Source organism: Cnephaeus nilssonii (genome assembly GCF_951640355.1).
Source record: "Cnephaeus nilssonii genome assembly, chromosome: 6".
Taxonomy (NCBI): Eukaryota; Metazoa; Chordata; class Mammalia; order Chiroptera; family Vespertilionidae; genus Cnephaeus; species Cnephaeus nilssonii.
The window spans coordinates 52,390,710-52,411,594 of record NC_137077.1 but is presented as its reverse complement, the minus strand read 5'-3'; the positions used below and the strand labels follow the sequence as shown (position 1 = coordinate 52,411,594).

General features: G+C 34.9%; 2 protein-coding genes across 2 annotated transcripts; one reads left to right on the top strand and one right to left on the bottom strand.

Moving 5' to 3' along the window:
- Positions 1 to 1,231: 1,231 nt before the first annotated feature.
- On the top strand, positions 1,232 to 2,173 carry LOC307101488 (olfactory receptor 6C65-like; the record flags this gene model as incomplete). Its single annotated transcript, XM_079774482.1, has 1 exon — positions 1,232 to 2,173. The coding sequence occupies one exon, from the start codon at positions 1,232 to 1,234 to the stop codon at positions 2,171 to 2,173; it is 942 nt and encodes a 313-aa protein (XP_079630608.1).
- Positions 2,174 to 18,430: 16,257 nt separating this feature from the next.
- LOC307101051 (olfactory receptor 6C75-like) lies at positions 18,431 to 19,369 on the bottom strand (the record flags this gene model as incomplete). Its single annotated transcript, XM_079773777.1, has 1 exon — positions 18,431 to 19,369. The coding sequence occupies one exon, from the start codon at positions 19,367 to 19,369 to the stop codon at positions 18,431 to 18,433; it is 939 nt and encodes a 312-aa protein (XP_079629903.1).
- Between the last annotated feature and the right edge of the window lie 1,516 nt (positions 19,370 to 20,885).

Sequence of the window (20,885 nt, the reverse complement as noted above, 5' to 3'; positions counted from 1 at the left end):
CCGTTCCACCAACACATTATATAAGTATGTTATTATATAAGGAAATCAAAGGCAGAAGGAAGTTGTGAAATCTATGAAATGCTCCAACATAAGCATCAAACACTGACAATTAAAGTAAGGCAACAGAATGTTTGGGTTTCAGCAATCAAATTGCTACCACATAGGATTATATAATTGTAAGAAATTTTTCATTTCTCCCGTCATTTATTTTTTTCCTTTTTCTAATCAGCTTATAACTTAGGTCCCATAACTTTGGCTGTTAGAATCTGTTCTAAAAAGCAATAGGTTATTATTTAATTCATAATGAAAAAAATTACATTCTGTTTGCTTATTTAGTAATATATATGTATATATATGTATATATATATATATGTGTGTGTGTATATATATATATATATATATATATATATATATATATGTGTGTGTGTGTGTGTGTGTGTAGTTTTGATGGTCCAGATTCTTTTGCTATTATTAATTATCTATATAGATAAGGCTGTCATGAAACATTCTCAGAAAATTTTGGGGAAAAAACTCTAAAAAACTAAACTTTAAAATGTTTCATTTTTGAAGAATGATTAAAATATGTGGTCATTGGTAAAGTAGTCTAATAAAACTAATATAATATTTTGCATTTTATACCTAATTTTATACACATATGAACAAATTTTTAAGACAAGGTAAAACACATTTGGTAAGGATGTTGTTATTTCTTTTAAATATGTTTTTATTGATTTCAGAGAAGAAGAGAGAGAAAGGGGGGAGAGAGAGAGAGAAAGAGAGAGAGAGGAACATCAATGATGAGAGAGAACCATTGATTGGCTGTATCTTGCACACCCCTTACTGGGGATTGATCCTGAAACCTGGCACGAGCCCTCACTGGGAATCGAACAGTGACCTCCTGGTTCTAGGGTCAATGCTCAATCATTGAGCCACACCAGCTGGGCAAATATATTTTTCTTGTACAGATGTGTTTATTAGATCTATCAAGTGAGTCACTTAATATTAAATGGCTAGTGATCTACAAGGCAGATATTAAGTATAACTTTCTTTGTCCTGGCTCACAAATATTTTCAAAATTCAGTAAAACTTGGTAGCTAATTTATTGGCCCATTATATTAAATACAGTATTTCTTAAGCTGGCAGAGGTGATTTTTTAAAAAGTAATCCTGTACTCACTAAATCATTGTTTTCTCTTTGCATCTACAGATGTGGAAGAAGTTAACAATAAGAAATGAAAAACCAAACATCTGTAAAAGAGTTCATTCTCCTGGGATTAACAGATGACCCAGAGTTAAATGTTTTAATTTTTCTCTTTCTATTTTTCACATATATCCTGAGTATAACTGGAAACATAACAATTATCACCCTTACTTTGATAGATTCACACCTCAAAACACCCATGTATTTTTTCCTTAGGAATTTCGCTTTTCTAGAAATCTCATTTACGACAGTTTCTATTCCTAGATTCCTGGTCAGCATTGCAACAGGGGATATGACCATTTCTTATAACTCTTGCATGGCCCAGGTATTTTTCTTCATTCTCCTTGGTTCAACAGAATTTTTCCTTTTGACTGCTATGTCCTATGATCGGTATGTGGCTATCTGTAAGCCACTGCACTACACAGTAATAATGAATAGCAGAATCTGCAACCTGCTTGTAATTAGTTCTTGGTTGGCTGGATTTCTCATTATCTTCCCACCTGTGATCATGGGACTTCAACTGGATTTCTGTGACTCCAACATCATTGACCACTTTACCTGTGACTCTTCTCCAATGCTACTGATCTCCTGCACAGACACAGTCTTCCTAGAGCGCCTGGCCTTTTTTCTGGCGGTATTCACACTTATGATAACCTTAACATTAGTGATTCTTTCCTATGTATTCATCCTTAAAATGATTCTGAGAATACCCTCTGCTGAGCAAAGGAAAAAGGCCTTTTCCACTTGTTCCTCACACATGATTGTTGTCTCTATTTCTTATGGAAGTTGCATTTTCATGTATGTCAAAACTTCAGCAAAAGAAGGAGTGGCTTTGACCAAGGGTATAGCAGTGCTCAATACCTCTGTTGCCCCAATGCTAAATCCATTTATTTACTCCTTAAGAAACCAGCAGGTAAAGCAGTCCTTTAAGAACTTCATCAAGAAATGTTTCTCAAATAAATTTTCATCATAAATGTATGTCCTGAATTTTACTTAAATGAAACCGTATGCCTAATATAATATTAATATTGTTATATTTCTCCATCCACTGCTGTACTTCCTCTTTCTTCAAGTTTTATTCTCTATTTATACCATTTTGACCTCACTTGGCTCAACTGTCTTTTAAAATTGATATGCCCTGAAATTTTTCTGAGCATGATTAATTTGACGTTACATAGATGAAAATGACATGTTTTTTTAAATGCCAAAATTTAGTTTACAAATCATTGAAGATCTTTTCCTTTGGACAATAATCAAAAGTTAAATAAAGTTATCACCAAGGAATTCTAAAAATATACTTCACCCAGTATATATGCACAGAATATTAAAATAAGATTTCCTGGAGATAAAGTATCCTAAATCTAATGTCCTTATCTTTGTCTTCATATTTCCTATGGTTTTTACATGATGAATGTTTATCTATGCTACTTGGGACATAGATGTTATATCTTCATTGTCCATTCCATCCTTTAATATTACAACAGATTTTGTTTAATGATGTTTTTGGACTAAATTTCAAAGTTACTACAAGTGTGGTATTGATATTTCTGGAGGACACCACTACTCTTACCAGAAAACATCTCTGATGCATGAACATATAACATCATTTAACTTACCATCAGAACACTCTTCCTTAATATTCTTTTTAATTAAACATTGTCTTTTACTTTTTAAATTTACTTTATTGTTGAAAGTATTACAGATTTCCTGCTCTCCCCCTCCCCCCCTTCCTTTTTTTTAATTCTCAGTGTTTGGATTCTCTTTTCTCACCATTATAATGTGACTTCTGCCCAACAGGTGAGGCTCAGTGATTGAGCATCAACCTCAGAACCAGGAGTTCACGGTTTGATCCCTGTTTGGGAGAAATGCCAGGGTTGCAGGCTCCACACCCAGTGCGGGGTGTGCAGGAGGCAGCCCATCAATGATTCCCTCTCATCATTGATGTTTCTATCGCTCTCTCCCTCTCCCTTCCTCTGTGAAATCAGTAAAAATACATATTTTTTAAAAATATGTATGACTTCTAACAAGTGCTTATAGAAACAGGGTTACCCTGAATCAAACACAGGTAAAAATTAATAAAGTGTGGGAGAGTATTAATGTCTAAAACATCCATATAATATTTAAATTTTAGTGTTTTAGCAAAAACATTTGCTACATTTGCTTGTAAAAAGTGTTTTGCTCAATTTGATGGTAACTTCAGTGAGAACTGAGAAGTATAATGGACTCTCTTATTAGGCAGTATAGATATGAATTCTCCTACTATTCCAAAATTATCTTTTTTTTCTCTCTCTCTTTGCATGGCAATGCTTTTCATTTTTGAAGTTGTTACTTTGGAGATTCTACATAAATCAAAATACTTGCTTTGCATCCATTGATGGAGACATTACTCAAGCAATCTGGAGCTCAATAAAGTCCAGGTCCTTAAATGTATATGGACAGAGAGAAATAGGGTGCTAGTAAGTTTTAACAACTAGTTATCAGAAAAGAATACACAGACGTATTATAAATTTACAAATATAAGTTACAAATAATAAAATATACAATAAATTTCATTGTAAATCCTGTATACTCAATAGATTTTTACAGAATTATTTCATTGATTTTTCCCAATTATATACTCAAAACCTCATCTTTGCAAATCAACCAGCTTGACAAATGTAGTTTAACTTAACACTATGTAGTTGAATTTAGCACTCAGATGCACAATTGAAGTCAGATGTGTCAGTACTTTCAATAACTCACACAAAAAATTTGAAAAAGAAAACAGGTAAAGATATGGAAGACTTGAACAATATTATGAACTAAACTGATCTAATTGAAATTTTTAGAATATTCCATCCAACATCAACAGAATATTCATTCTTTCCAGTATCACACAAAACATGAAAGGGAATAATGAAGATCAATGAAATAAAAACCAGAAAAATAAAATTTAAAATATCAATGAAACCAAACCTGGCTACTTAAGAATATAACAAAATTGATAAATTTTTCATTGTCTGCCCATCATCCAAAGTAAAATCATCTTCCATCACCATACATTAGGTCCCCTTTTCCGTTATTAACCTTCTACCCCCTTCTCTTTGGCAACCACCACACTATTGTCTGTGCCTATGAGTTTCAGTTTTATGTCCCACATGTGAGTGAAATTATATGGTTCTTAACTTACTCTGACTGACTTATTTTGCTTTGTATAATATTTTCAAGGTAAATACATGTTGTCTCAAATGGCAGTATGGGTAGCAGCACACCATGCTGACCTACACAGGTAAACATCTCTCAGGAGATTGAATACCTACCTCCCTAGGATTCTAAAATTCTCATTACCTAAGGTTCCCATTTTGTTGACACACACCACTTCTGGTATCTTTATGTCAGGGTTGACTAGTTCAGAACAATTGATTCATGAATGCAGTGCTATGCCTGCATAGCTACAGAAATCTTTGGGGTTTGAGAACAGTTCTAATATGGGTTGCATACACATTATTCAATCATTAATTCGTGTTTTAATTCATCAAATAAAATTGAACCAGAATCTGTGTTAAGCACTAGGAATGATGCAGTAGGAGACAGACCAAACGCTAACCTATCTACACATACTGTTTATGTAACCTTGGGCAAGTTCCATACCCCCTCAGTACCTCAATTTCATCATTTTCAAAATGAGGTTCTTAACAGGACCTACTCAAAGCATTTTGGGATACAAGTTAAAGGCTAATTAGATCTTTGGTATAATATAAATAATAATGAATGTGACAATAATAATAAAAGGCATTACATTTTCCTTTAAAATTTATTATTGTTGTTATTGCTGTTGTTGTGTTTCTTCCTTCCAATATATTTCTTTTCTCTCTCACATCTTCCAAAACTACAGTTTGGTAAACAGAAAAGTTATCTAATTATTATTTTTGAAAGCTGAGCTTTATAAAGGCTATAATGTAACAACTTCTAGAATAATTATTTAATCTTACAAGGAATGTTCTTATTTTTTCATTATTTATATGTCTGATGATATTTAAAGATTCAAAATAGAACGTTTACCATACACCATTGTGTATTAAAAAGGTTTGGCATTGTGTTGTGTGAGCAAATTTTAGTCAAAAAGGAGCAAATAGAATCACTGTAGATTAAAGGCAAATGGGAATGAATTTCAATGAATTGCCCACCAGTATTGTATTTTCTGTTTAATTTTTACTATAAACAGAAACCAAGACATATTTAGAAAATGATTGTACGCTGACTCAATAATAAATTTTCCACTGACAAAATTAGCAAGCAGACTTTTATGAATATTAAGTTTTCAAATATACTATGTGTTTCAATAACTTATTTAATCTTCCCAAATGAATTACTTCCACAATGAAGTAAACTAAGTATTTATCATTATTACACATTCTTATGACTTTAAAAAAACAACTTTCTCTGTGTTAAGTAAGTAATAAAAAATGTATAACAGGGAATTATAAAAGCTGTGATTAAAATCTAAGATTGTTAAGTAAAAAAAGCAAATTAATTGCTGATATGAGTTTGCAACTTTAATGGAGAACTATGCTGTCTCTTTTTGTTACTGCATGTTTCATTGTTCTTATTGCAGAATAAGAACACTACAAATGCACTTAAAATCATATCAGGAGTTGACATCTATGATAACTTTTACCTTCAGACCTAAGAATTTAGAGTTAAGACATCAATTGGGGAATTCATTCTTCTGGGACTTAGGGATGACACAGAGTTAAAAGCTGTGACATTCTTCTTTCTGCTGTCCACCTACTTATTGAGTATCACTGGAAACTTGACCATCTTCATGTTAACACTATCAAATGCTAGTTTGAAGAATCCCATGTATTTCTTCCTCAAGAAATTCTCTGTCTTAGAAGTTTCATTCAAAACAGTCTGTATTCTCAGGATTTTGGTCAGTATCACTATGGGAGATACAACCATTTTCAATAAGGCTGTGTGACACAAGCAATTTTTATCTTTGGTTGTACTGAGTTTTTTCTTCTATCCTATGATCACTATGTGGCAATTTGCAAAACTCTACATTACACAACTATCATGAGTAACAAAGTCTGCAACCAACTTGTAATCAACTCCTGGCTGGCTGGTTTCCTCATTACCTGTCCTCTGTGATTATGGGATTCCAACTGGGTTTCTGTGACTCGAGCATTATTGACCACTTCACTTGTGACACTTCTCCTTTGTGGCTGGTTGCTTGCACAAAGTTTCTAGAACCTATGGCATTTTTCTTAGCAGTATTCACACTCATGGTAACTTTGGCCTGTTGATTCTCTCTTACACACTCATCCTTCCAACAATTCTGAAGATCTCCTTTGCCCAGCAAAGGAAAAAGGCCTTTTCCACTTGTAGCTCCCATATGATTGTGGTTTCTATTTCCTATGGGAGTTGCATGTTCATGTATGTAAAAATATCTGCAAAAGAATATGTGACTTTGAGCAAAAGGGTAGCAGTACTTAATCCTTCTGTTGCTCCCATGCTGAATCTTTGTATTTATACCTTAAGAAACCAGCAAGTGAAACAGGCACTTAATGATTTCCCCCAAAATATGTTGTTGACAAACAAATACTACCCGTTATGAAATCTGTAGCTGAAACACAAATAAACCACACATAAATACAGACCATTTTTCTAGGTGGTAGGCATACACAGGGAATAAAGTATTCATTAGTTTCAGCCATTGTGAGGGAACATACATCAAATAGTCAACATAATAGAAAAGTAAATTACCTAGTACTTTAGTGGTGGCAAATGCTATGGGGGGAAAAACTGAAATACTTTAAGAAAATAGGGGTAGAATTCAAATTATATTTGGTGGTCAAAGACTTGAAAGTTGTTTTATAGCTTTTTTTCTATTTTATTTTTCTATATTGAAATTATTTTTCTGTATTCTTCACCTTTTTTCTTTTCTGTAATTTTCCAAGTCCATATAGCCATCTATTTCACACATGTAAAACATGAGTGATTGTGAGGTATGACTTTAAGTAAGTATTGATGTTTACTTTCAAAAGATAAATACTAGGCTCTAGATAAACTATTTAAGTCCTACATCAAAATAAATGACCAGAAATAAAATGCACAACATACCAGAGTTAGTGATGGAATGAAGACTTAGAAAACTATGCTTTATGATCATGTCTAGCAATGGGCTTGGTGTCCTACCTATTCTTATTTCCTTATTCTATTGAATCTACTATTCAGAATCTATATAGGGGGAAAAATAGCTGATAAATAATTATCTCCTGATATGAAAATGGGTTATTTGGAGTTGTGAGGTTACTTCCCCACCAACTCTATCCACCAAAAATATTTATCTACATCTATTTGGGTTACACACCTCCTATTAAACAGTAACTGGATTATACAGGCTGCAGCTATTGGGAAGGCTGATCTCTTGTGAGTGCTATAAACTGGGTTATTAGAAATGGCTGTTTTTACACTACATGCAGTGACTCTTTTTTTAATATATCACATTACAAGAAAATAGAAAGAAGTGGGAAATCATAAAAACTCAGTCACTGAAAATCAATGCTAAATATTCACACATTTATTTAATATGCATATAAGGAGCAAAGAACACATTTTATTGGTACTCAGATAAGGGGAGTTCAAAGATCATTTCCCTTTGCTGTTTTCAAACAATCACCCAATGTAGCTCACTCTATTTAATTAGTAGGACTGAGAATATTGAAATTAAAGGTGAGAGTCAGAACCCTAATAACTGAAAAATAAAAATACATGTGAAAATTCAAAGAAAATAAACATAATAGAGAAATTAATAAAAATAAAGAAAATAGTTGGACTAATGTAAAACCTAATTACTAAAAATAAAAATGTTTGCAATTATAATACTATAAAAATGTGAGAGAAACATAAATATTATAAAGTTATAGTATTTCAAGTACTGAGCAAATGTTAAAATTGAATAATTATATGGTAGTAATGTAATTATGGTACTATGTGCAATTATATAAAAACATTCTTATTTTTAACTTTTTAGGATGTTAGTATTACTTAGAAATATTACTTAGTTAGTATTACTTAGAAAATACTCCAAAGACAATAGATAATCTTAATGCATATTTTAACCATAGAAGAACATACTAAAAATAAACCAAGTTCTAAGACCTGTGCTATCAGAACTTTCCCAAGACGTTATTGTATAAGGTGTATATATTTTTAAATTTTATTTTATTGTTTAAAGTATTGCACATAGTAGTAAATATATCTCTTTTTTTCCCCCATTGACCTTCCTACAGCCTCTGCTACCCCCTGTCGCATGCCCACATCCCACCACTCCAGTGTCTTATGTCCATTGTTGTGCTTATATGCATGCATACAAGTCCTTCCGTTGATCTCTTTCCCCCGCTCCCCAACACTCTCCAGCCTTCTCACTTTAATTTGACAGTCTGTTTGATGCTTTACTGCCTCTGTATCTATCTTTCTGTTCATCAGGTTATAATGTTCTTTATTTTCCATAAATGAGTGAGATCATGTGGTATTTTTCATTCATTGCCTGGCTTATTTAACTTAGCATAATGCTCTCCAGTTCCATCCATGCTGCTGCAAATGGTAAGAATTCCTTCTTTTTTATAGCAGCATAGTATTCCATTGTGTAGATGTACCACGGTTTTTTAATCCACTCATCTGCTCATGGGCATTTAGGCTGTTTCCAAATCTTAGCTATGATGAATTGTGCTGCTATGAACATAGGGGTGCATATATCCTTTCTGATTGGTGTTTCTAGTTTCTTGGGATATATTCATAGAAGTGGGATTACTGGGTCTAATGGGAGTTCCATTTTTAGGTTTTTGAGGACTTTCCATACTGTTCTCCACAGTGGCTACAGCAGTCTGCATTTCCACCAGCAGTGCACCAGGGTTCCTTTTTCTCTGCATCCTCGCTAGCACTTGTCATTTGTTGAAGATAGCCATTCTGACAGGTGTGAGATGGTACTGCATTGTCATTTTGATTTGCATCTCTTGGATAATTATTGACTTTGATCATGTTTTCATATGTCTCTTGGCCTTCCTTCTGTCTTCTTTCACAAAGTATCTATTTAGGTCCATTGCCCATTTTTTAATTGGATCATTTATCTTCCCTTTATTAGGTTGTATGAGTTCCCTGTAAATGTTGGAGATTAAACCTTTATCAGTGATAACATTGGCAAATATGTTCTCCCATACAGTGGGGTTTCTGTTGTTTTGTTGATTGTTCTTTTGCTGTGCAAAAGCTTTTTATTTTGATGTAGTCCCATTTGTTTATTTTCTCTTTGGTTTCCCTTGCCCTAGGAATGGTATCAATGAAGAAATTGCTTTGGCATATGTCTGAGATTTCGCTGTTTGTGGATTCCTCTAGTATTTTTATGGTTTCCTGTCTTATGTTTAAGTCCTTTATCCATTTTGAGTTTATTTTTGTGTATGGTGTAAGTTGGTGATCTAGTTTCATTTTTTTGCATGTATATGTCCAATTTTCCCAACACCATTTATTGAAGAGACTGTCTTGGCTCCATTGTATGTTCATGCCTCCTTTTTCAAATATTAATTGAGCATAGTGGTTTGGGTCGATTTCTGGGTTCTCTATTCTATTCCATTGTTCTATATGTCTGTTCTTTTGCCAGTACCAGGCTGTTTTGAGAACAGTGGCTTTGTAATACAGCTTAAAATCTGGTATTGAGATCCCAACTACTATGTTCTTCTTTCTCAGGATTGCTGCGGTATTCGGGGTCTCTTTTTATTCCAGTTAAATTTTTGGGGAGGTCTTTCTAGGTCTGTAAAATATGCCATTGGTATTTTAATGGGGAGTGCATTGAATCTATAGATTGCTTTGGGTAGTATGGACATTTTAATGATGTTGATTCTACTAATCTATGAACATGATATGTTCTTCCATCTGTTTATGCCTTCCTCTATCTCTTTTTTCAGTGTCCTTTAGTTTTCCGCATATAGGTCTTTTACCTCCTTAGTTAAGTTTATTCCTAGGTATCTTAATGTTTTTGGTGCGATGGTAAATGGGATTGCTTTTTTAGTCTCCCTTTCTGTAAGTTCACTGTTGGTGTATAGAAATGCCATAGATTTTTTGCCATTAATTTTGTATCCTGCTACATTGCCGAATTCATTTATTAAATCTAATAGTTTTTTGGTGTAGTATTTAGGGTTTTTTATGTACAATATCATGTCATCTGCATATAAGGACAGTTTTACTTCTTCTTTTCCAATTTGGATGCCTTTTATTTCTTCTTCTTGTCTAATCGCAATGGATAATACTTCCAATACTATGTTGAACAGGAGTGGTGAGAGTGGGCATCCGTGTCTTGTTCCTGTTCTTAGGGGAAATGGTTTTATTTCTTGCCCATTTAGTATGATGTTGGCTGTGGGTTTGTCATATATGGCTTTTATTATGTTGAGGTATGCTCCTTCTATTCCCACCTTGCTAAGAGTTTTTATCAAGAAAGGGTGTTGGATTTTGTCAAATGATTTTCTGCATCAATTGATATGACTATGTGGTTTTTATCTCTCAATATGTTTATATGATATATCACGTTTATTGATTTGTGGATATTGTACCATCCTTGCATCCCTGGGATAAATCCTACTTGGTCATGGTGTATGATCTTTCTGATGTACTGCTGGATCCGATTTGCTAATATTTTGTTGAGGATTTTGGCATCTATGTTCATGAGGGATATTGGCTTGTAATTCTCTTTCATTGTGTTGTCTTTATGTAGTTTTGGTATGAGGGTGATGCTGGCTTCATAGAATGAGCTTGGAAGTGTTCCTTCCTCTTGAATTTTGTGGAATAGTCTGAGGAGGATAGATTGTAGTTCTTCCTGGATTGTTTGGTAAAACTCCCCTGTGAAGCTGTATGGCCCTGGGCTTTTGTTTGCTGAAAGATTTTTGATGACTGCTCCAATTTCTTCCATAGTTATTGGCCTTTGAGATTTTTAGATTCTTCCTGATTGAGTCTGGAAGGTTGTATTTTTTTAGGAATATGTTCATTTCCTCTAGGTTGTCCAGTTTGTTGGAATACAGTTATTCATAGTTTTTTTTAACAATCTTTTTTATTTCTGTGGGGTCCGTTCTTTCTCCTATTTCATTTCTGATTTTGTTTATTAGTGTCCTCTTTATTTGCTTCTTGATGAGCCTGGCTAGAGGTTCATCAATCTTGTTTATCATTTCAAAGAACCAGCTCTTGGTTTTGGTGATCTTTTGTATTGTTTCTTTGGTCTCTATGTCATTTATCTCAGCTCTGATCTGTATTGTTTCCTTCCTTCTGCTTACACTGGGCTTTTCTTGTTTCTCTCTTTCTAGCTCTTTGGGTTGTAGGGTTAGGTAATTTATTACCATTGTTTCTTGTTTTTTGCAGTAGGCTTGTAGAGCTATGAAATTCCCTCTCAAGACTGCATTCGCTGTGTCCCTTAGATTTTGGATTGTTGTCTTTTCATTGTCGTTTGTTGCCATGATGTTTTTTATTTCTTTTTTGATCTCTCTGGTAACCCAGTCATTGTTTAATAGCCTAGTATTTAGTCTCCAGGTGTTTGATTGTTTTGGATTGTTTTTATTGTAGTTGATTTCCAGTTTTATGCCATTGTGATCTGAGAAGATGCTTGATATGATTTCTATCTTCTGGAATTTGAAGAGACTTTGCCTGTGACCCAATATATGATCTATCTTTGAAAATGACCCATTGGAACTTGAGAAGAATGTATATTCTGTGGCTTTGGGGTGAAATGTTCTGAAGATGTCTATTAATTCCATCTGATCTAGTGAGTCATTTAGGATTTATTTTTCTTTGCTGATTTTTTGTTTAGAGGATTTGTCCAACGGTGATAGTGGGGTATTAAAGTCCCCGAGTATGATTGTATTGCTGTCAATCTCTCCCTTGATATCTTCCAGGAGTTTTTTTATGTATTTGGGTGGTATATGTTTACCAGAGTTATTTCTTATTATTGGATTGCTCCCTATAGTATTATGAAGTGACCTTCCTTATCCCTTTTTATGTCCTTCACTTTGAGATATAATTTGTCAGATGTAAGTATTGCTACCCCAGCTGTTTTTTCATTTCCATTTGCCTGAAAAACCTTTTTCCATCCCTTCATTATCAGTCTGTGTGCATCTTTTTTTCTGAGGTTGGTTTCCTGTAGACAGCAGATATATGGTCATGTTTTCTATCCACTCTGTTACCCTATGTCTTTTGATTGGGTCATTTAATTCATTTACATTTAAAGTTATTATTGATAGGTACTTGTTTGTCCTCATTTATTCTTTACCCCTGTGTTCTTCTTCGCTTCCTATTTCTTCTTTTCACAGCAGACCCTTTAGCATTTCTTGCATTACTGGTTTGTTGTTAATAAACTCCCTTAGTCTTTTTTTTGCCTGTGAAGCTCTGATTTCACCCTCAATTTTGATTGATAGCCTTGCTGGGTACAGTATTCTTTGATTCAGACCCTTCCTTTGAATGACTTTGTATATTCCATTTCATTCCCTTCTTGCCTGATGTGTTTCTGTTGAGAAAACTGTCACTAGTCTGATGGGGCATCCTTTGTAGGTAACTTTCTGTCTCTCTCTGGCCGCTTTTAAGATTCTTACTTTGTTGTTGGAGTTGGCCAATTTAATTATGATGTGCCTCGGGGTTGGTCTTTTGGGGTTCATTTTGTTTGGGATTCTGTGAGCTTCTTGGATTTGTGTGAGTTTTTTCTTCCCTATATCAGGGAAGTTTTCTGTCCTTATTTCATCAAACAGGTTTTCTATTCCTTGCTCAGTTTCCTCTCCTGGTACCTCTATTATGCGGATGTTGTTTTGTTTTGTTTTGTCCCAAAGTTCCCTTACTCTCTCCTCCTGCTTTTTAATTTTTGTTTTCTAGAAGCTGCTCTGTTTGGGTATTTTTTCCTACCTTGTCGTCTAGCTTTCTGATGTGGTCCTCTTCTTCTTCTAGTCTACAGTTGATGCTTTCTATTAAATTCTTTATAGCAGTAATGTCATTTTTCATTTCTTCTTGGTTCTTACTCATATTGTTGAATTGTCTTTCCTTCTTTTCATCCACCTTATGACCATTTGTCTGAATTCTTTTTTTGACAGGGTGCTTGCCTCCATTTTGTTTACTACCTTTACTGGTGATGCCTGCTTTTCTTTCATATGAGGGCTGTTTCTTGTCTCCCCATGATCTTTCTTCTCCAGGTGTTTGGTTATGTAGTTCTCTCTCTCCTGTGTTGATGTAAAGGCACAAAATACAACACAACAAGGCACAATGCATATAGCACTGAACACAAATATATTCATGATACTAATAACCCCAAATAAAGGTGACCACCAGAGAAAAGAGAATTAGAAGATAAGAATGAAAGAAGAAGTGAAAAAAAGAAAAAAGACAGAAAAAAAATGAGTGCAAAAATGAAATTGGGAAAAGGAAAAAAAAAGTAAGAGGGAAAAGAAAGAGAATAAAAAAGAAGAGGGAAAAAAATCTATTTATATGGGGAGTAAATTTCAGTAGAACAGCCACTAATCCCAACATATGCCAGCAACAAACACCTAAAGATGAATGCAAACTACAAAGAACAACTAATATTAGGCAAGGTGAGGGAAAACAGAAGCAAATAACAAACAAAAACAAAACAAAAAAACAAGAAGAAAAAGCGAAACAATCTCACAAACAAGCATAGAAAACCAATATAATCAACAATCAAACAAATAAGAACAAAAGGGCAGAGAGAAAATCATTTGGATAGTGAAGAAAGAGAAGAGAGAGGTGTGTATGGACTTAGAGCAGGGGATTGGAAATTAGATATGTAAGTAGGGTGAAATTTTAACAGTGGGTATAAAGAAGAAATAGCGAAAATCTAAAGCAGGAATAGGATAAGAGAAACAGGACAACAAAAGGGGGAAAATAAGGAAGAGAGTGTTGGCATAAAGGTAAAGTTGAGATAGAGTAAAATGGTGCTAAAGGAAAGATGAAAATAGAATGTAGAACACTAATCCCATAATAAAATAAAGAGAAAATAAAATGACACTTAAAAAAAAAGGTAAAATAGTAGTAGTAATAATACTGGTTAAAAATAAAAGTGTAATAATTAAAAAGGTAAAATCCAGTGAGAAAAAAAGAGAAAAAATTAGTTTCTTAAGTAAAAGATGAAACAAATAAAAATGTGCTTTAGTGAAGGTTATTCACTTCCTCTACTGTTCTGATTGGCACGCCTGTTTCCTAGTCAGGACAGTATTGAAGTTCCCTGCATTCCACTGCTCCTCAGTGTTGTAGGCCACAGTCCTGATTTTCAAGCAGGTAGTACTTCATTGTTTCTTATACTCTTTTATTTGTGTTTACACAAGAGTCAATTTGTGAATCAACCCCTGGGTGGCAGTGTTTCTGGATTGACCTCCGGGTCTATAGGTCCTCTCTAGCTAGTGTTTAGGTTTTGTTTTCCCTGTGGCACTTAATACCGGTTTGGGGAAATGGGCTGCCCCAGAGCTGGTTCTCTGATCGTTATTCCCTGCTCTGAACCCCAGGTTCCACAAAAACACCTTTCCCCTGCAGTCTCCCAGAGTGTCCCCAATTGGGTGATCCTATGTATTGGGCTTAGCAATCAAAACCAAGGATTTAAAGAGGAAAAAAAAAAAAAAAAGAGCCAGAGCAAGTGTGCGCTCTCTGTCACTGTGGTGCAAGTCCGCACAGTCCTTTTTCCCCTTGGGTCCAAGCAGCTGGCACACTGCTAAAATCCCTACACTGCCCTTTTATGCGCAGTTCAGCTATGGGCTGCTTTCTAGAGTTCCCTTCTGTTAGCAGCCTCGTGGATCCCCTCCCACACTCACGGATTACGCCAGCCCCAACGGCTGCGGGTTCTTTCTGGGCGCAGACTTCCCGGCGTGCGCATTTCTCTCTCCTGCCCGGACCACAGACCTCACCTTATCCCAGGTGAAATCAGACCTTTCTGTGAGGAGGCTCAGAGCTCCTCCGAATCCGTGTGCTCATGCCACTTGGGAACCGGTGTTCTAGGGTTCGCCGCTGTTCACTGGGTGCTGGTGTTGTAGATTCTTGGGGTTATTAGGCTTCTGACAACATCCACTTTCCCCTTCAATATGACACGGTCTCAGCGTCTGAGCTGGTTGCTCCGGGAGGGATCCCAGCAGCAGTGGAGGCTGCCTGTTCTGGGAACTCCGTCAGGCTGTCCCCCACAGTCCCCTGGAGTATAGATGTCTCTCAACTCACAAACAAACACTCCCCATGCGACTACACACTCTTTCTTCGTTCTCTCACTCACGCACTATCTTGCAGTCTGCCTTCACTTCGGCAGCCATCTTCTTCCGCCTCCTCCCAAAATGTTCTTATTGCTTGATTGCTACTGAGATTTTATGATCAGTAGCTTTTAATGATTATAAGGTTTTCTTCAGCCAATCATCACTTGTTATTTTGATACCAAGGGACTCAACAGTCCATGAATGATTACCACCCTGTTGAGAGCATTCTGTAATATCTAGAATTTAAGGAATGACCATTGGGAATATGAGTTAATGAAGTTCAAATTGACAATAATATTAATAAACTTTTATTTTAAGTGACTATTTAACTTTATGCTTGTCAGAGTCAACTTTCAAGATGATTATTCACCAATGAAAATAACTTTGTTTTCTATCATCACAACACAATAATGTGACAGTAATTCCATGTAATTAAAAAATGTTATGGCACAAATGTATTTTGTGTGATCATTACATACATATAATTTTTCCTATGATTAAAGGAAAAGTATTTTTGAAATATTATAATGTGATGTTAAATATGAGTATACCTTTTGAAACCCTCTAAAAACATGACTTCCAAAATATATCTGATATATTTCTCACCACACATCACATTTGTAATCAAAACTTTATTGTTTCACAATACTTCAAAATAGTATTTTACTTTGCCCTGGCTGGTGTGGACATCATCCCATGCACCAAGAGGATGCCAGTTCGATTCATGGCCAGGGCACATGCCTGGGTTGCTGGCTGGATCCTCAATAGGGGGAAGCAGCTGATTGATGTTCTGCTGTCACATCAATGATTCTCTCTTTCTCCCTTTCCCTTCTCTCTCTAAAAATCAATAAAAACATAGCATTTTACTTTAAAGCATAAAAATAATTCTTTTGGAAAGATTTATAGTGATTTTCATGTCTACATTTATTGACTTAGAATATGAAAATCAACTTCTTTAAATAATTTCCTGTTGATCAACAGCATCAGCTTTTCTTACCCTCTTATTTTCCTCTCTTTACTTCTCTCCTGTGTATCTACATACCCATCCTATATAATAAAACCCTAATATGCAAATCGACTGAACGGTGGAACAACCAGCAGAACAACTGGTTGCTATGATGCTCACTGACCACCAGGGGGCAGACACTCAATGCAGGAGCTGCCCCCTGGTGGTCAGTGAGCTCCCACAGGGGGGAGCACTGCTCAGCCAGAAGCCAGGCTCATGGCTGGCGAGTGTAGCAGCTGAGGTGGGAGCCTCTCCCGCCTCTGCTGCAGGGAGGCGGTAAGGAACGAGGTGTCCCAGACTGTGAGAGCTCTGGACTGCTGGGGATCGGGCCTAAGCTGGTAGGCAGACATCCCCCGAGGGGTCCCGGACTGTGAAAGGGTGCAGGCCAGGTTGAGGGACCTACCCCCAGTGTCTATCATATGTATCATATGTATACTGTACATTCATTTAGTTTATCATATGTATCATATGTATCATACATATAACGTACATTCATTTAGTTAACATTTGCATATTGGTTTTCCAAACTCTTGATTTTCACTTTTCATGTCTATTTACTTGTTTAACCTTATAAAAGCAAACTTGTATTGTTTTATTTATTTATAGATAACTCTAATAAACAATACATAATCAATTGGTTTTAATTTTCATTTTGTGGCAGTAATATCCTAAGTATGTTTGAAAAAAATGTAACTAATTCCTTGAAAATACAATGGTCAGAAAGAGGTGAATGCTTAAGGACATTCTTGTCTATGAGCAATAAGAGAGGACATTTCTATTGTGGACTTGGAAAATATGTACAATTTTTTATGTTAACATATACATCAGACCAAGCTGCAAATCAAGAAGTCAAATTCAGTTACCCTATATCTAGTTAGAATTAAAACTACTGTCCAAGACAACCATTTTTTTTTCTTTTTAGTATTCATTAGAGTTGAGGGACTCATCAACTATGGGAACTAGATGTGAACATATTTTTACAGTTCTCAAAGACCTCCAAGAGTCATTTTCTCAGATATGAGTGAGGGAGATAGAGCCACCTTTGAAAAAGAAAATGGAAAGATAAAGATAGTACTGTGTATTTGCTAATAAACAAAACAAACCTAAGGCATAAGTAATTTACATATTATCATTTCTATGATACTCCCTTGAGTCAATATCTCACACCATTCTGGGTTCTGAGTTTCTCATTTTCTTCATGTCAATAGAAAAGACCATTTTTTGTAATATTTGAAAGAGTCTAATTATAAAGTGAATTTTATCAAGATAACTTAATTTGCCTTTATAGAGCACAGTTTTCCTTTTTAAATATGATAGGCACATATAAGGAAATCTTTAGTTAAATAATCTATTATTTTACGAAATATTATCAAAGAAAAAAAAAGGCAAATTCTGTTTCCTCTATTACACTGGAACTTCACTATTTTTTTCTAGGAAAACAAATACAAAAATCAATACAACCTCATTTTTAATTGCAAATATAATATATTTGACAGCATATTTATTTAATTTCTATTTAATTTTTCTAATGTTTTATCTATATCTCATTGATAAATTCAAGTAGACATTTTAAGAATTCTTTTAATCATATAACATATTTTCATGGTGACAGAAGAAAACATTGGAGAGATATCAATTAATGCTCATATTTTTTATTTCACATAAATTTTACATTTGTATGAGGTTTTTAGTAAGTTTCTTATATGATAGCAAGTTTTACATGTTTTTAATGAATTTATAATCTACCGTACTGTGAGGAACAATGGAGATCATTACTTTATCTAAAATTTTATTACAGAGGGGAGAGATTTACCACCATCTATATAACTTTAAAGACTTAGGACCTAGTTTTTAGACATTGATGGTATATAAACTTATCTACCTAAAAGGAAGAATTAAGGTGTTTGAAGAATTTATCTAGAGAAGAACAGAGAATTTTAATTCAGCTTTGCTTTCAGGGGTACATATCACACAATCACTTTCATTCATTTGAAGAAAAGGCGATTCTCTGGACCATGTTCCTGAAGGCTTGTTTCACTTGCTGATTTCTTAGTGTATATATGAAAGGATTCAAGAGAGGAGCCACTGAGGTATTGAGCACAGCTACTCCTTTGCTTAAAGTCACCCTCTCCCTTGCAGAAGGTTTAATGTACGTGAAAATGCAGCTACCGTAAGAGAGGGAGACAACTATCATGTGGGAGGAACAAGTGGAAAAAGCTTTTTTCCTTTGGCTCATGGAAGGAATTCTCAGAATTGTCCGGATGATATATGCATAGGAGAGAGTAACTAGTGTTAAGGAGACCATGATTGTTACAACAGCTAAAAAAAATGCCATGAGTTCTAGAAAGCGAGTGTTTGTACAAGAAAGCTGCAGAATTGGAGAAGAGTCACAGAGGAAATGATCAATTATATTGGAGGCACAGAAATCCAATTGCAGTAGCAGAATTATTGGTGGACAGATGATCAGCAATCCTATAACCCAGGAGCTAAAGACAAGAAGCATACAGACTTTGCTGCTCATGATGGCGGTGTAATGTAGAGGTTTGCAGATGGCCACATAGCGGTCAAAGGACATGACAGCCAGAAAGCAAAATTCGGTCACCCCAAATAAAATGAAAAAGAATAGCTGAGTCACACATCCATTATAGGAAATGGTTCTGTCCCCCGTCACAATACTGACAAGGAATCTGGGAATGCAGACTGATGTAAATAATATTTCTAGGACTGAGAAATTTCGAAGGAAGAAGTACATTGGAGTCTGCAGATGGGGATCTGAAAGGGTGATAGCAATAATGATCAGGTTCCCAGCCACACTGAGCATGTAGTTAGCAAGGAGAAACGTGAAAAGTACAACCTGCCATTGTGGGTCATTTGTCAATCCAAGAAGAATAAACTCTGTTACTTCTGTGTAATTTCTCATCGTGTTCCTGCTTTTCAATGATATTCTTAGTTTTAGCTGTAAAATAGATGAAGAAATAAGAAAGCCATGACATCAACAAAGAAGCACACACATGCACATACACTTTTTTTTTAAAAAAAATCATTGCTGTCTTTTTCTTTTAGAGAAAAATAATTTTGTAGTACATAGCAACAAAATACTTTAAAATTATTTTATTTATTATGGCATATATTAATTCATTATTCCTATACAGTATTTTCTTCATTGTATTGTTACACATTTCAGTATACATCTTTGCCCTCTGAATATTTTGATATATTCCTGAAAACAATAAAATAAGAGGTTATTACCTACTAAAATAAAGCTCTTGAGAGTTTTTCCTACCATACCACAATAGTTGTTGAAGATATCTATTTTTTGTTGCTCTCTATATACTTTTTGTTGTTGTTGTTAATCCTCACCCGAGGACATTTTTCCATTGATTTTATTTTTTAGAGAGAGTAGATGGGTGAGAGAGAGACACACAGAGAGAAATATCTATGTGAGAGACATATAGATTGGTTGCCTCCCGCATGCACCCCGGCCAGAGCTGGGAATTGAGCCTGCAACCCAGGTATGTGCTCTTGACTGGAATCGAATCTGGGACACTTCAGTCTGTGGTCCAACGCTCTACCCACTGAGCCAAACTGGTGAGGGTATACATTTTTTAATTGTACTATCTTGAATAAGCATTTCTTTTCTTTTCTCCATTCAAACTTACAATCTAGGGAGACAGCTCAGTTACCCACCTGGTACAGTAATGTGTTTCTGATAATAGTATACAGAGGTATTTAATGAATGGGAGGGTACCCAATGTATTCCAATATCTGCATGGCAAGGTATCCTAATTTTAGTTAATAATATGTTTAATGGTCTTTTGTAAGATTGTAAGTATATTCTTGAGTGTATTTTTATTCACCACCTACCTATCCTGAGTCTGCTCCTGTTAAAGCAGGATTTTTAGTTGTCTTAATTTTATTTTTGTAAACTGCAAGTGTTCTCACTTATTTCTAAAATGATTTAGAACTCTCCCACAATATTGCCTATTATTTTTTTTTTGAGGAGACCAAAAACAAAAAAAGGTAATAGCTCAACATTAAAGTTAAGTTTTGGGGAGGCAAAGATGATTACTTTTTCCCTTTTTATTCCATGTGTGGCTTTCAAGATAATTATGTTAACACATGTGCATGGGGTATTCACATAGACATTGATAAATCCACAAAAATTCCCAAGACAATGAGGCAACAATAGGTATAAAATACATTTTTGGACAAAGGAGAAAGGTGGGGAATGGGGTATTTCAGAAGTGAGATTGGGTGGTTTACAGGTAATTGAGGAAGAGTGTAACAAGTGATAATTCTTGATCTTATACAAGATTTGCTTAATTATTTTTCCTGTTTAAGTTATTATTTTTCCCTAAAAGCTTTGAATGTGTTGTTATCTAAGATCACTTTAAAAAATACTTAAATGTTTAGACAGCCTGCCTAAGTCTGTATGA